The 16,617-nt window shown below is 33.8% G+C and overlaps 1 protein-coding gene across 15 annotated transcripts in view; it reads right to left on the bottom strand.

Annotated features, from left to right (window-relative positions):
* The window catches only part of Disp1 (dispatched RND transporter family member 1), a 204,151-nt gene that overhangs the window by 53,157 nt on the left and 134,377 nt on the right, over positions 1–16,617 (bottom strand). For 4 of the 15 annotated variants that reach the window (XM_078022872.1, XM_078022875.1, XM_078022873.1 and 1 more), the window contains one exon: positions 12,567–12,629. The exons of 5 other annotated variants lie outside the window; for them this stretch is intronic. In XM_078022872.1, the coding sequence (XP_077878998.1) occupies positions 12,567–12,629 (63 nt within the window). Of the gene's footprint in view, positions 1–12,010; positions 12,086–12,566; positions 12,630–16,617 lie in introns of those variants that run through there. 6 more of the 15 variants (XM_021727156.3, XM_040277030.2, XM_078022874.1 and 3 more) reach the window with 4 other exon arrangements.

Below are 16,617 nucleotides of genomic sequence, written 5' to 3'. Positions count from 1 at the left end.
CTAAATAAATCTCTGTGCCTCTAACTAATGTCCTTTAATTCATTTTTGTGATGTTTGTCCAGGACCCAACTCAATTCTGAGTTGAGGTTTCCCTCTCCAGGACTCCTTTAGTTTCTTCTGTGACAATACTACTGTAAGATCTGCCTCAGATGAAAGTTTTTTCCTTACATTTTTTTTCCTTTCACCAAAGGCTTCAGGCATTCAATATAAAGGAAAACCCTTACATGTTCAAATTACTAGTAGGATGCTTGTCTAGTCAACAAACAAGGACAAAAACAGACAAACTCCTTCTTCTCTGCTACTTCACCCCACCTCCTTTAAGAAACATAAAAACAAAATCTGCAAATTCACAGTAAGAAAAACAGGTCATTAAATGCCACTGGTCTACTTAACCTATACACGAAAGCCAACAAGAAAAAAAGAAAACCATACTTTGGTTCACGAACCCTTTGGACACAGTACTTTGGGTACATACTTTGGGCTCACTACTTCTAAGGAGACAAAACAGATTTTGAAGAAATCTTTCTCCAGTCTCTCCACACCTCTGACAAGAAACACAGGGGCTAGTATTGTGGCTCAGTGGTAGAGTGCTCGCCTAGTGCATGCAAGGCCCTGGGTTCGATCCTCAGTATCACATTAAAAAAAAAAAAAATAAGGTATTGTGTCCAACTACAACTAAAAAATAAATATTAAAAACAAATAAACACAGATAGCCAATTTTGGTCTAAATACATGGCAACCAAACCAAAAAACCTATGAAGAGGAGTCTAATGCACATTTTTACCCACTGTGTCAACTACTCAACTAGAACATTTTGGAGCAGAGTATACGAGAAGAATACAAAAAACTTTAATCTAAATACTGGCACCCAGGAAATATGATTGTACTGGGATGAGAATTTAGCATTATTAGTTTATTCACCTTTCAGATAAAACCCACACACATTCAATTAAATAAGCATCACACAATAAAAAATACAGGAATTAAGGTATGTATTAGAAATTTTCCTAAATATCATTTCAGTAGAAAGACAAAAACATTTTAAAGTGTTTTTAAAAATCAAATAGGTGTTACTTACCTAATTACAATTACTTTTCCCTGCCAATCCCCAAACTTCCTCTTATAATGACCACCTAGTGGAATTCTGAATTGCAGTACATAAAGTTGCTTTCACCTTCATAAAATCACTCTTGGGTACACATATCCAGTATAAAATACTCAGTTAATATGTCCAACACAAAGCAAAAGTAATTAAATGAATTGTGCAACTCGCTGGAGAGCAGAGTAGGCATAGTGTCCAATAAGAACACTAATCTGGCCCAGGAGGCACAAAGTAATCATTCTTCATTCATTTTCCAAATGTGCCTCTCACTTAAGCTTCTGTTTACTGAAGAACATATCCTCCCTTTTGCTGTTAAAAGGATAAGCTATATGCTGATCCTCTGAAAACAATAAAATATAAATTAAAGGACATTTAGAGAAGGCTGGCCTCTTTAAAAAGTTAACTAAAATTTAAAATGTTTATTTTATGATAGACAATGTAGGAAGCAATGGCTAGATGAGATCAATGAAATGATTGTCCAGAATTAGAAACTGCCATGGTACAAACACTTCACACACAGAAACTACTGAAAGCATACTATTCTCCAGCCTCCACCTGCAACCTGTGCTCCAAAGCTGCCTCTAGACCTCAGCCAAGCTAGCTCCACTGATGGGACTTGCTGGGCTAAAAGAAAAAAAAAAAAAAAAAACCAACTCCTGCCTTTTCTATCAGGATAGAAGGAAGAAGTTCTGGTTCGCCAGTTTATTTTTCACCATCTCAGGTTGGCTAATACACCATCTCAGATCATCTATTTTTTTTTAATTTAATTCAGTCAATTCCATTGATTCTAATCACAATTGTTGGGTGAGTTATGTTAGTAAGAAGCATCTAACAACAACAAACATCTTCAAAGTTCTAAAGGAAAATCTGGGACAGTGCTATCAACTTCTAACACCCTTAGAAGTACCTTGAAATCTCTCCTAAACTCTCCACTATTTTCACCCCTTTCTCTACCTTCTAATTAAGTCTATGCATCCCTAAGGAAAATAATTTCCCTTTTTCTTTTTAAACAGACTAATAACTACCATTATTTTTTATTTTAGTGCAAATACACATTTTGTAGTTACACAAGAGTTAAATAGATTCATGTAGGCTAGCTGAGGGACTTAATACCATTTAAAACATTTTTTTTCCACCATGGCAAAATGCAGATCAAGTGCCAAATAACTGACTTACAAACAAACTTCTTGAGCCCAACCTATTTTATAAGTTGGATATTTCTTGTAATGAAGCAAGAACTAGTGGATAATAAAGAATAATCTGAACTCTGATTTTGGCTTGTGTTTGAAGCAAGAAACACAGCTTTCTCTGATTCAGTTTCTTTAATCATAAAATGGGAAAAACCAATATAATTTCATAAGTAAGGAAACACACTCACTCACACACACAGAGATGCAAAACCAGAAAGTTAAGAAATGTCTCTGACTTATCAGTGTGTGTATTTGTGTAGGGGTTCAGTTTCAATCTGAAGGTAAGAGCTGACCCTGTGGTTCACACAGAGAAACACTTTTTTTCTTTAGAACTGAGACAAATGAGAAAAAAATGTGGTCTAAGCTTAGGATGAACGGAACTAACAGTAAAGCAGACAAGATATAAGAAAAAAACACATAATAAAAAGAAATGGAAAAAGGAAGTCCTGAAAGAAAATGCTAATATCCTTTACTTATGTCAAACACTTGTAATAAATATTATGGTATGTGATTACAAATGCATTAATAATTGTATTTTTGGTGGAATTTTGAAATAAGTTCTGGGTCAAACAAAATGAAAAACTTTCCAAGGCAACTATGATGAAGCCACCTGTTCTCCCTTAGGCCATAACACACAGGGGATGCCAAAGGAAAGCTTTATTGCGTCACGGGCTCAAGGTGGGATGGAAACCATATTTTGGTGTACTTTCTGCTGTCCATGAATATCATGTACCAATATAATTATACCCAAAGCTACTAATCTCACTCATAAACATTATACCTTTTCAGGTAGTATTTTTATGTTGAATGATTTAGCAGTTTGGAGGCTATCTGGTCTTTGGCAAGAAGCATCTTTTATTACATTTAAAAAAATTTTTTTTGGTACTAGGGATTAAACCAAGGGGTGCCTAACCACTGAGAAACACCCCCAATCCTTTTAATTTTTTATTTTGAGACAGAGTCTCACTAAGTTGCTGAGAGTGGCTTTGAACTTGCAATTCTCTTGTCTCAGCCTCCTGAGCTGCTAGGATCATAGGCATGCACCACTGCACCCTGCTTCTTTTATTTATTTGAGTTATGAGCATATAAAAAGACATGGAATGATGCTTCCTAGTTTTAAAGCCAAAATTATGCTTTAAAATGGCAACTGAAATATTCATGGCTGAGAAGAGATAGCATGGGTAGGTCTGAGTTTGAAAGTTGACTCTACAAGTCACCAACTTTGAGAACCTGCGTCAAGTTACTTAAACTGTCTCTAAGTCTTGGTTTCTTCTTAGAATTAAATTTGTTAGAAATGCCAATTGGTGTAACCTTGTAAGAGAGTGACAGGGATACTACTTATCAAAATTTAAGAAGCTTTTATCCTTTGACCCACAATTTAACTAGAGATTTATCCTTTGGATATACTTGAACAATGTGTTCAATACATGTATGCATCAGGAGGTTGACTGCAGCATAGTAACAGTGAAAACAAGAAACAACTGTACTTATCAGCAACAGGAGACAATTTCTGCCTAACTCCAACTTATGTATTCTGCCCAATAAAAAAGTGGGTTAGATAAGGATATAATATTTGGAAGGAAGTCCAAAAAACATCATTATGTGCAAATAAAACTTAGATGTAGAACAACCTATGTGGTATGGATCCAGAGTGAGTGAGAGTGTGTGTGTGTGTGTGTGTGTGTGTGTGTGTGTGTGTGTGTGTGTGCGTGCGTGTAGAGTCACCAGAGTTCATGTGATTAGAATTACATCCTACTTTTGTCTGGAACTCAGAAAGTATGAACCTATAAAATATACAAAATCATCATGTTTCAAAGACAAAAAAGAGCAAGTCATTAAAAATGTTAATGACAGGATGTGCTTGTATTTGTAAATTTTATTCATGAACATAGATATACTACATATGGTAATAAAATATAATTATAATTTATCCAAAGAATGCAATCAGACCATTTAGGTAGCTCCCAGAATACAAATCATCTAAAGCCCATTAAAAAAAAAGAAAAAAAGAAACTCACATCAGCTACTTGGAACTGAAAATCAGAACTGCTAGCCTGGCCAGAAAACTGCCAAGTTAAAATCTAAATGTACCACTGAAGAGAATACACAGACCTGTTCCAATTACCACAGTAACCACTTAGCAAAGCCATCACTATCCTTAACAAACATAGGGCTTACATAGCCTGAAGGAACAACATCTTCATCCTCATCAACAGCTACAATAGTACACCTCTTTGGTAGTGCCAAAGCACTTTCACACACATGATCTCACTTGAGTTGATCCTCTTAATAGCCCTCAGAAAAACAGATGTAGCAGGCATTGCCACTTCATTTTGCAAAAGAGAACTTGACACAGAGATTCTAAGTAGGGTGCCCAAAGTTACACTGATGGCATATGGTGAGGCCAGGAATCCTGATGCCAAGGCTGAGAATTTTCTGTTAAGCTACTTTTGGTAAGCTCAGATGATGTATTTAACAGTAATACTTTGCTTCACCAGATTCATAGCAATACATTTAAGAATAAAAGGCAAGAATGGGTCACCAAGAAGACTCCATGCTATATAGCCAACCATTTTTTCCAGAAGAAAGCTACATATAGCAGTGTTTCACTAGATGAAAATAGAAAGCACTAACCCACGAATTCCAAACATAAAGTTAACCTGGGAATTAAGATAAAAGCAGATTCTGATGCTTCTACCTGGAGTGGGGACACGAGCCTCCAACAACATGCTTCTGCTGTTGTCCCTGGCACACACTTTTCATAGCAAAGCAAAACAACAAACTAGGTGGGGAGGCTACAAAAGAATGGGCCTAACTAGTGACAAGATAATGCATAATTAAAATAGGAAGAACAAAACAAGTAGAGAAATAATAATAGTTGCCAAGAGATAAAGGTCCATTTTTCTAATTAGAGCAGAGAAAAGTAACAACCTTTAGCAGAAACTTCTAATTGATAATCAAATTTATTTATGATTTATCTCATGATTCTCACACTGGTTTGTGCATGAAAATTAGAGTTGATAGAATTTTAATCTTTGGTACAATCGATGTAAACGGACTGAAGCACTTTGCCCAGGTAACTGGGTGAGACACATTTTGTTTCCTCTTACATGGTATTAAATATAAAAAGATGGGTATACAAAAGAGGTATAAAGGCAGTGTGGGAAGTACCTATCACTATTTACCAATTCTGTTTTTATATGAAAGGGTTCCTCTAAAACTGCTTGATGTTTATCCTAAAATGATGGTCCTACTTCCGATCACCAGAACCCTATTAAATTTAGGGCTATAACTAGTGAAATAGTTTCTCTAAATGACAAGAAAAACTGACAAAGGCATATACATCAGGCATTTTCTGCAATGGGGCTATTAAAGCTGGATGACAGAAGGACATCAGCCAGGTTTTGTCTCTAGGAATATTTTCTCCCACAAAATGCTATTAAAAATGTTTTCTATCATCTCACTATGTCAAGCACTTTCCTCTCAATCCCTCTCTGAAGATCCCATTAAACCCATTACAGAGAAGATTGAGGGTCAAAAATATTAAAGTAATTTATCCAAATCACGTGATTGGGATTCAATCCCAGGCCGGCTTTACTTTTCTAAAGGTAAGCTTTTCCACTACCTCAAGATGGTATTACCTCAGGGTAAAGCCAAGTTCAACTGGTGTTTATAGGATCACTAGAGACTACTGATGTAAAACTCTGTCTGAGGCCCATGTGAAAAATAGCCTCTGAATTCAGTATTTCCCAGGATAGTTTTAAAGTTACAATTCCACACTCAAGAGTATCAGAGACATCTTTCATTAATTTAAGGAGGTGCTATTCATCCATGTATTGTTATGCAAACTTGACAAAGCAAGGCAATGGAATGATCACTGTTGTCATGAAGTATCTGAACTTTTCAAAATAATATAATCTACAGACCTGACAGAAAAATATTTATCTTTAATCAAAGAAACAGGCCCTTGAACTAAAAGGATGGTTTTAAGTAGGGAAATATAATCTTCTTCCCTTCTGAGACAAATTAAATTTTATTTTTCTTTGAGTTCATGAACTTTTTACTATTAAATTCTCCTTCAATTAGAACACTCATAAATATCTTTACCTAATCATTTATAAACATTTTATACATCGAAAAGAACTATTCAAAAATAAAATATTATACTATTATCCCCCATAAGCATAAGTTGCAACAAATTAGAGGCCATTTTCCAAAGAAAGAACATTATGATTTTGGAGATCCAAACCACTACATTTCTTAAGAATACTAGTATGCTTTTCCCCACACCAAGCTCTAGGAATTCTGAAAGTGAAGGATCATAATTCTTTATAATCAGATAGTCTCAATTTGTAATAACAAGCACCACCTTTGAAAATTAAATATACTTTTCTATAATTTTGAAAAATATGATTATATACATGGTATATATATATTTATATATATTTTTATATATCATATATATAAAATGATAAAGGCATCAAAGAGAATAAACTGCAAATGATACATGTTTCACTTTTTTTTAATTTTTTTTATTGGTTGTTCAAAACATTACAAAGCTCTTGACATATCATATTTCATACATTAGATTCAAGTGGGTTATGAACTCCCATTTTTACCCCAAATATGGACTGCAGAATCACATCGGTTACACATCCACATTTTTACATAATGCCATATTAGTGACTGTTGTATTCTGCTACCTTTCCTATCCTCAACTATCCCCCCTCCCCTCCCCTCCCATCTTCTCTCTCTACCCCATCTACTGTAATTCATTTCTCTCCTTGTTTATTTTCCCATTCTCCTCACAACCTCTTATATGTAATTTTGTATAACAATGAGGGTCTCCTTCCATTTCCATGCAATATCCCTTTTCTCTCCCTTTCCCTCCCACCTCATGTCTCTATTTAATGTTAATATTTTTTTCACTTTTTATGAAAAAAAAACCTGTTCCTGGAATTTACAAACAGTTTAATGATACAGAAGAAAAATTAAATTGCTAGTCAAAATCTCCAACCCATATTTACAACAAAAGTTATAAAAGTAAAATAACCTTAGAAAGATATTATAACACATGTAGAATAGCAAATATGAAAACACTGAATTAGTTGGGTTATCAAAGCAGAAATTTATACATGTGCTAAATATAAAGAATTTTAGGGCTATAGAAATATCAATCTCATGTTTCTGTTTGTTTTATGTCTAATGTACTTTTTTCTACTAGTTCCCTGTGGGAAGTTACATATAGGTCTAATAGAAAGTCTGTCTTTTCCAATCTGGAATAAATGATGTCAATAGCATATATATTTAGCATAAACACTTAACTTCCTAAATATGTATTTCAAGAGCACTGCATTTAGAGCAATTCTCAGAGATTCCTTTCCCAAGTTCATCTACAGAAATTATCATTCAATTCTCCCCACACTAGTGTTGTATCCATAAGCATCAATGAGAAGGGGGGGGGAATATCTGAGTTTGTATTTCAGATGAATTTAAATTCTATTTAGCTGCATTAATTATTTTTGAATCCAGTGTCTGGAGAATGACACCAATTTGTATAACCAAGAATACATAAAGTAAAACTAAAGCTGTCTGTACTCAGAAATGTCAAACTATGGTCATTTAAAAAATTCTAGAAAAATTACTTATAGAAGAATTCTATAAGTAATCATCTAATCAAGAACCAACCAAGAAATTTATCTAGAATCTGCTACTAGTCTTTAAGGGAATGTAATAAATACAACAAATATTCACAAAATCTCAGATTTATTACATCAGTCTCAACCCTAGCTGCACATTAGAATCACTTTGGATGTAGATTATATATCTTTACATATATATTTTATGTATTATATATAATATTATATTCTATATTGTGATATGTATTATATAAAATTATAGTTTTATAATGTATAAAAATATACATATGTATATTAAGTTTTACAGACACAAGGCCCTAGCCAGATGTTCTTACTTAATTTATATTGTAGTGATTTGGACTTAAGTATTTTTTAAGAATTTTTCTGAGTTTAACTAATTTCATTAAACAGATCCCTAGATGACTCTAATATGCAGCCAAGGCTGAGAATCACTGATTTATACTTCATATAAATTAATCCTCATCAATTTATAACTCACTCAAAATAGTCAGCATTCAGACAATATTGCTTGAAATGCAAAATACTGCTGCCTATTTTAAAAACTTTGGATTTGGTATTCCATGTTACATGTGGTTTATAGTACTGAAGCTATCTCCAGTTGTTTTCTTGGTTAACCTACTTCTTATGTTGGAAGGGTAAGGGCAAGGATGTAGTAAGGGGAAAGGCTTCATAAGCAAGATAGCTGTGCAGAATTCATATGGAATAATGTGACATAAGCTGCCACATAACCTCAATTTCTTGCAGATCTTTCCAACGTTTAGGAAATAGTTAATTTGACTAATGAGTTTGTTTATCACTCAAGCAAAAGTATGTCCCTAACCTCTGGTCAGTTTTTAAAATGAAGCCTCAAGCTCCTCTAATAGAAGAGCACGCTCCCTCAAGTTTCATGTCGGGAAGGGGGAAAAAGATTTCTAGTTACATTTTAAGCATTTTAAACTTTTAATACTAAGGTAAGACAGTCTTCAGATGACAAGTCTATTCTCTAGCTTCACATCCTTGACAAAGAAGAATTCCAAGATGTTTTGGTAGTTAACAAGACCATCAAGATGTAAGTCTGTCTTTAGGTCATAAGATTTCATCTCAATCCAGTTTACCCTTACTAAAATCACAAATGGGCAGTTTTACAAGTGAGCAATTTATCTGTATCACTATATACCTCTCTTCCCGGTAGAAAAAGGATCATATTTCTGAGCTTAACTAATTTTGTGAAACAGATCACAAGCATATCTAAAGACACCATGATGTTTAATACTTCACACATCTAAAAACCTCAAAACTTAGCAGCTCAAAGGAAAAAACCATCACTGAGGTAAATCAAACCAAGAACATTTTCCTCCCACCTATTGTGAAGATAAAGAATGTGAGAGAATTTCAAAAATGTCTTTCATAAAGCCCAAAACTGAGATCAATCACAAAAAAGCTCTTAAAAGTTGTTTGATTTAGATGGTAATGTGTTTTGTTTTAATACTACACTTAGAATTATCTAAACTTTTCCCACAAATGTTAAGTATCTGATATCAGGCCTCACTCCCTGCTGTTTTGTGAAGTTTGAGAAGTAGCAAATCAAATCTCCTAGAGCAGCTTCCCGAATGGGTTCTTCCCTGCAGAGTCCAGCAAATAATGTCTCAAGGGTATCCTTTAGTCTACAGAGCAACTTAGGCAACATCACTTAAGGTAGTCGCATGAAACACAACTAAAAACATCCTTTTATTTGAAGGACTCGGATTTGTTTCAAGCTTAGAAAAACATCAAATTTGTCAAGATTTGTTTCTTACTTGAATTGAACCAATAAATTAACTTTTTAGTAAAAGCCTGGATGCAATTTTCACAAATCTTTTCCTATCCCTTACTTAAATAATCACTACAAATGTCTGTGAATTGTGCTGTATGCTTTCTTGGATGTTTCAGATGAATTATAATTGCATGAACTGTTGATATGGGATTCTTGTTTGCTTACAATTAAGTCATACTTTTCAGTTAAGTAGATAAACATTTATCAATCTCATAAGAAGCACCTACTATGTTTCTTGTGAATAGTTTTCTTGATATCTAAATGTGAGCCTATATAACAGTGATTAAAATAAGAGAATAGAAACTGGGATGGAGAGAACAAAGAGCCACTCTATTCACCAAGGGTAGCTTTTTTAGCCTTCAGTTGCTTTGTTTTATATGTATATTTTTTTCTTTGCTTATTTGTTTTTTGGTGATTCCCCCTACCACCACCACCACCACCAAAAGCTAATAGGCTAAGCTGTTCATGTGTCTTGATCCTAAACAATTCAGTTTATTTCATGTTAGGATGTGATCAGGAACTACATTTATTAAAAAAAAAATTGGAAAATGTTCTTATCTTCTGTAGGTGAAGGTTGTCCATCACATCACCCACAATATAAAGAATCATGCAGTGAGAATGCTCAGACCCAATCCCAGAACTCAAAGCAGTTAGGTGGAAGGTAAAGAACTGGGGCATAGTAATAAACACTGAAAGGAGATTTCCCAAGAGTTGCTCAATTGGTTCAATATAAGTGACAAACACAGGTGGGATTAAAGCTAAATGTTTGATGAATCAGTTTCATAAGACAAATTATCTTTTAGACTGAGGCAAGGTTAACATGTATTTTCTAAACTGCTTTGTAGGTCAATCAGTTCAGATATTTAAACATATAGTTTTCATAATCAATGCAAATAGTTCATGTTCACAATTCTGAAATTCAGGTCTATGATGTAAGTTATATGAAGAATGGAAGATACATAAAAATATTCTGCCCTTATTTTTCTATATTAAAGCAAAAAGTTCCAAATGAAGTATAATCCATAAAATATTACAAGATTCAATATTTTGGCAATGAAAACATTCTAGGATAGTCTACCAGAGATGCAAAAACTAAAAACTAAAAAATATCATGCAAAAGACTGTTTTTAACATTTTAAAAGGCAGAAATATGTCAGGAGACTCTTGAACCATGGGAAATAGTAAACCTCTGCCCACTAGTGTAACATTCATTAGTTTAGAGCTTATTTATCTAGTTTAGTAATTTCCCAGCCATCAAAGAGCTCTGGAGTCTTCTTAATTATAAATACTATGATGTACAATAATCCTCTTATGGGCAAAAAAGAGCATAGTTCATTCTTCTTTCAACAGGAACATGTACTTGTTAAATTTTTAGCAAACTGTAAAGCATGGTCGTTATTTCTTGTACTATCATTAGGAAAGGCATTTCTGGTCAATCAGTATTCAGGATGAAATACTTTTGATTTTCAGTGAATTTTTCTGTTTACGTTTTTAAATTCACATTTCACAAGCAGACATAAAACATTTTGCAAGTTGAAGTCCTTTAAATTGTTCTACCAGTAACATATAAATGTATCCATTCTCATTTTAAACAAAAGTCAATATAGCAACTACATTCCAACTTGCACTGTAAGTGGTAAATCCAATCACGATGTGGCTATCATCCTTACAAGTAAAATGCATGCAATGCAAGAAACATTTAATCAACTCAAATACAGCATGAGGGTGTGCACCAAGCTGTGTTTGAAATGAACACTGATAAGAATTAAACCTGCTGTTGAAACTTAGCTCCCAAGTAAGTAGGTATCTTCACCAAACTTCTCTCTTTATAGGTTGGAAGATGCTAAATTGCTACTTTCTTAAAATATTCAATTCACAAAGTGATTAAAGCTATTTTTTTCTATCGACTGATCATCATAGAAACACATATTTGCAAAATTTTCTGATTTAGATTGTGGTTATTAAACAAGAATCTCAAATTATGAAACAAATAGTACTTGAAATCTTAGGTTTACTTCCAACTTTCTAAAGCAAGCACCATATTTTAATAAACTTAAGAAATAGCTGACCTTATCTTACTGTACTAGACTATAAATTCAGATAAACTTCGAAAGATTTTAATGCATTAAAATGCTGTTCAAAGTTTACATTGATAAAGCAGTGAGCTGGAATTTTAAATATAACCCTTGAAACTAAGTTCAGTTTTAAAATAAATTCTTCCAAAATAACAAATGCACACACACTGAAGCAAGAATAAATATACTACCTTTCTGTTACAAGAGGAAACTTCTCTGGCTCCGTTTGGTCTGCAAATGACTGCAGTAGCCACAGCTGTAACTGGCTGCAGGAACAGAGCACAACAGAAAGCAAGGAGTTGGCAGCAGCAGCTCCACGGAGTGGCGGGACAGACTGAATGACAGCACATGCAGATTGCTTTGAATTAGGCATGTTAGGGGCTGGAACTTTTGGTGTTTGCTAGCCTATAGGACAGGAGAGTTTTTCTTCTACTTAACCCCTCGGGGCAAGGTCTTAATAATGGTAACAGCTGGCATACAGAGGGACTTGATCTGAGCACAAGGTCAGCAAGCCAGGATATGAAGGTGACATGTAATTTCTAGCCTTTTCCTGCTTCTACAGGGAAATAGCACCAAGGACTGTTTTTAGTTATAACTTCCTTTGATCTTTTGGATTTAAAGTTACTTAGTAGATTAAAGCCACATTAGCTGATATTATTTGCTTGCTTAGCCTAACTTAAGTGTTACAGATTCAGTTTTCTGACACATAGGGCTACTACATTTAAACTAACACAAATAAACACCAACCTGTGTTTATTTCCAAGTTCCGGGGATTCTTGTGTTCTTTCACAAATGGCTCTTGAGACTCTGCTTTTGGGATAGAAAGTTCATAGTTTTAAAAGAAGAACCAGAGTGTTCTTTTTTAAAGAGGAAAGTATTAGTCGAAGCAGTTATAAGTGTTTTTCCTCAATTATCCTAAACAAAAATAGCAGTTTGTTAAATGGATCCAACACACTTTTTATAAATGGATGGTCCTGATGATGCCAGTATTTAAGATTCTATAATTACAACATAAAAACCTCATAAATACCTACAAACAAATGCTTTACAAGAGGCATCCCTTAGCAAATAAGTGATAATTTATTAAAACCATGAAATCCAACTTTTCATGACTTTTTTCCCTTTTCCCCTGTGGTACTGGGATTAAACCCAGGGTTTCTAGTATGCAAAGCAAGTTCTCTTAACACTGAGCTACATTGCCATTTTTTTTTTAAGTTTTATTTTTGAAACAAGGTCAGGCTGGCCTCAAATTTGTGATTCTCTTGCTTCAGCCTCCTGAATAGCAGTGATTATAGGTTTGTGCCATCACACCACACCAAACTTCTTCATGACTTTAATAATAAAATGCGTGAACAATTCTCTTAGCACTGACTAGTTAATTATATAAAGACTGCGCTTTCAAAAATATCAAAAGCACAAAGGAAAATGAGATAAAATAAAACTTAATCAAAATAAACATTTATATCAAAAAACATTACCAAAAAAGTGAGGGGAAAAATCACAGAATGGGAGAAAATATTTTCAAATCATATATTTAAGTATCTAATATCCAGAATATGTTTTAAAAAAATCTTCCTACAACTCAACACTAAATTTAATTTAAGAGACAAATTTTTGAACAGGCATTTCTCCAAAGGTATGCAAGTGACAAATAGGCCTATGAAAAGATGCTCAACATCCTGAGTGATTTAAGAAAACACAAATCAAAATCACAATGAGTTACCAATTTACACCCCTAAGTATGGCCATAATGAAGGAAAAACAAAAACAAAATAAAAAAAAAAAGTACTGTCAAGGATATAGAGAAACTGGAGCCCTTATACCCTGCTGGTGCTAATGTAAAATGCTATGTAGCCACTGTGAAAAACTCAAAAATTTATTTAGTGCTCACCTAGCATGTGCAAGGGTTCTATCCTCAACACTACATAAAAATAAATTAATAAAATAAGGGTATAAAAAATTTAACACAGAATTAGCATATACCTTGCAATTCTACTACTAGGTTACGGTTGATCTTCACTATTTGCAGATTTCATTTTTGCAAATTTGCCCTATAATTTACTTGTAATCCTAAAATATTTGTTTTTTTCACACTTATTTTGAAAAGATAATGTGCAGAGTAGTAAAAATTTTAAGTTGCTAGATTGCACATATTCCCATTGGAGGTCAAATAACACAACACTTTCTTGTTTGGCTCTCATATAGTAAATAAGGTCCCCTTTTCTGGTCAATTTAGCACCACACTTTTTCACTTTTTGCATCTTTTTGTTGCTGTTGTTTCTGTAGCAGTGCTGGGGAAGGAACCCAGGGCCTCACACATTATACAAGTTTCAGCTACTGAGCTAAACCCTGAACCTCTACATTTTTTGTGCTTTTTGGTGGTGATTTCAATTGCTCTTAAATGGTCCCCAAGCATAGTGCTGAAGTGCTGCCTAGTGTTTCTAAATGCAAGAAGGCTGTGATGTGTCTTTCAGAGGAAAATACAAAATAAACTTTGTTCAGGCATCAGTTACAGTGCTGTTAAATGTTGGGTTCAATGTTAATGAGTCAACAATATTTACTAGATAGGGTGTCTTTAAACCAAATCACACAAAAGGCAATATTATATATTGATCATCTGATGAAAATATGACCAGAGGTTCATAGGAATCTAATCTTGTATTTGTCCTAGAAGAAATGATTCTGTATTAATTAATTCAGTATTTGCAGTGACTTTGTGGATGTAACAAAGAGTGAAAATTGAGTCTACATACTCAAGAGAATTGAAAACACATGTTCATACAAAAACTTGCACATAAATGTTCACAGCAGATTTACAACAGCCACAAAGTAGAAACAACATAAATATCCATCAACTCATCAATTAATTAACAAAATTTGGTATATTTGTACAATGCAATACTTACTACTCAGCCATGAAAATGAAGCACTGATACATGTTACAAAATGGATGAACCCTAAAAACATTATCCTGAGAGCCAGAAACAAAAGGCCCCATATTGCATGATTCCATTTATATAAAATATGCAGAACAGGCAAATTCATTAAGACAAAAAGTATATTAGTAGTTGCCAGAAGCTGGGGGTAGGGACAGAGGATGCAGAGTGACTGCTAATAGGTATGTAGTTTCTTTTGGACTAACGAAAATGTTCCAGAATTAGATGGTGGTGATGGTTGCATAATCTTGTGAATACACTAAAAACTGCTGAATAGAATGTACATTTTAAAATGTACATTTTGAATTTGAGGTATGTAAATTATAGCTCAATAAAAAAATAAAAAGGTTTGAAGTTCTAAGCATTCAACCAGTGGCTCTCAACTTGAGCATTTATAATAATTCCCAGGAGGACCACAGAAACACTGATTACTGGGTTCCATCACCCCCAATTCTGATGCTGAAGGTGTGGGGTGAGGCTTAGAATTTGCCTTTCTAGGAAATCCTCATATGACACTGTACTACATTTTGAGAATGCTGTATTAAAAATCATGTCTGAGTTCCTTAAAGGTAGAAAAGTAATTTTCATTTCTTAATCTCCTAATTACACCTAAAACAGAGCCAGTCTTAGAGAAGAAAAAAGGAGTGGGAGGGAAGAAAAAGAAAAATTATTTACTGGAGTAAAAATGTAATGATGTCAGTCCCTGAAATCTTAGAGTATGGTGATTTCATGTCATACATATGCCAAATGCTATAAGATCTAAAAATCCACAAGACAAAAAGGAATTAAAGAATTAAAATGAAAATGAAGGTATTTTAATGTTCTCTGGTCATCTCAACAGTAATCTGGTTGAATTTGGAAAAGCAGCTATCCTGTTTAATTTTGTTTGCCCTTACAAGAAACACAAAGATTCCAGAGTTGTTGATTCCATAAATTACTAGAGGAAACTCCTTAATTAGTTAAGGTATCACAGAAAGGAAAGACCTGAACTCTCTACCTCATAAACTTGTAAATCCTTATTTACATTTTTAGCAAAGTTACTGATTTGTGCATATAATTACTTGATTTGAAACATGAGGTCCATGTAAAAATAGACAATTTAAAGTAAACTTCTAGTATTTTTACATGGCATACATTATTACTTCATAAATAATCATGTTTATTTCTAATCACTTCAACATGTCTCTCAGTATATTAGGCAGAGTAAAAAGAAGATTGTGAGTGGGCTTACAAGGTTCTAAAATTTTCTGAAAACAATGTTCTTTTTTTTTTCTCCTCAGATTGTTTAACTTAGGTATACGTCTTCATTATCAGAGAGACAAAGAGTAAGGGGTAGGGAGAAGGGAATAAGAGTTGGTAGGAGAGACACATTTGGTACTTTTTAAAAAGTACAAAAACAGCTGCTGATTAACAAACTCTTTCCCAGCTGAACCTAGACCAAAATTCAATTCCAGATTTTGTTAGGGTTATTAACATTTAGAAGTTCTGTCTGTTGTCTATTTTCTTCGTGTTAAATGTCAAAACAGTTATGAACGAATAAATTATAGTCTAAAGTAGACAGTAGATGAATGGTTCAGCAAGATTTTCTTCTTTCAGTAGGGTTAAGTCAATAGTTCAGTTATTTGGAAGTATGAGTTCAGAAAAACCAATCATAGGAAAGTTCTACAGACAATATTCTATATTGCATTTTAATGTTTCTGAGTAACATATGATTAGATATCTACCCTTGGACGCTTCAGACCGGAACATGATGATGTTCAACTCATAGCCTAGAACAGGGAATCAATGTAGACTTGCAAGTCCAATCTCAGCTCTACCACTCAACTGGCTATATAACCTAGAATTAGTTACTTAATTCAGAG

Source organism: Ictidomys tridecemlineatus, chromosome 10 (assembly GCF_052094955.1).
Source record: "Ictidomys tridecemlineatus isolate mIctTri1 chromosome 10, mIctTri1.hap1, whole genome shotgun sequence".
Taxonomy (NCBI): domain Eukaryota; kingdom Metazoa; phylum Chordata; class Mammalia; order Rodentia; family Sciuridae; genus Ictidomys; species Ictidomys tridecemlineatus.
The sequence above is the reverse complement of the archived record's forward strand: the minus strand, read 5'-3'. Positions and strand labels throughout refer to the sequence as shown.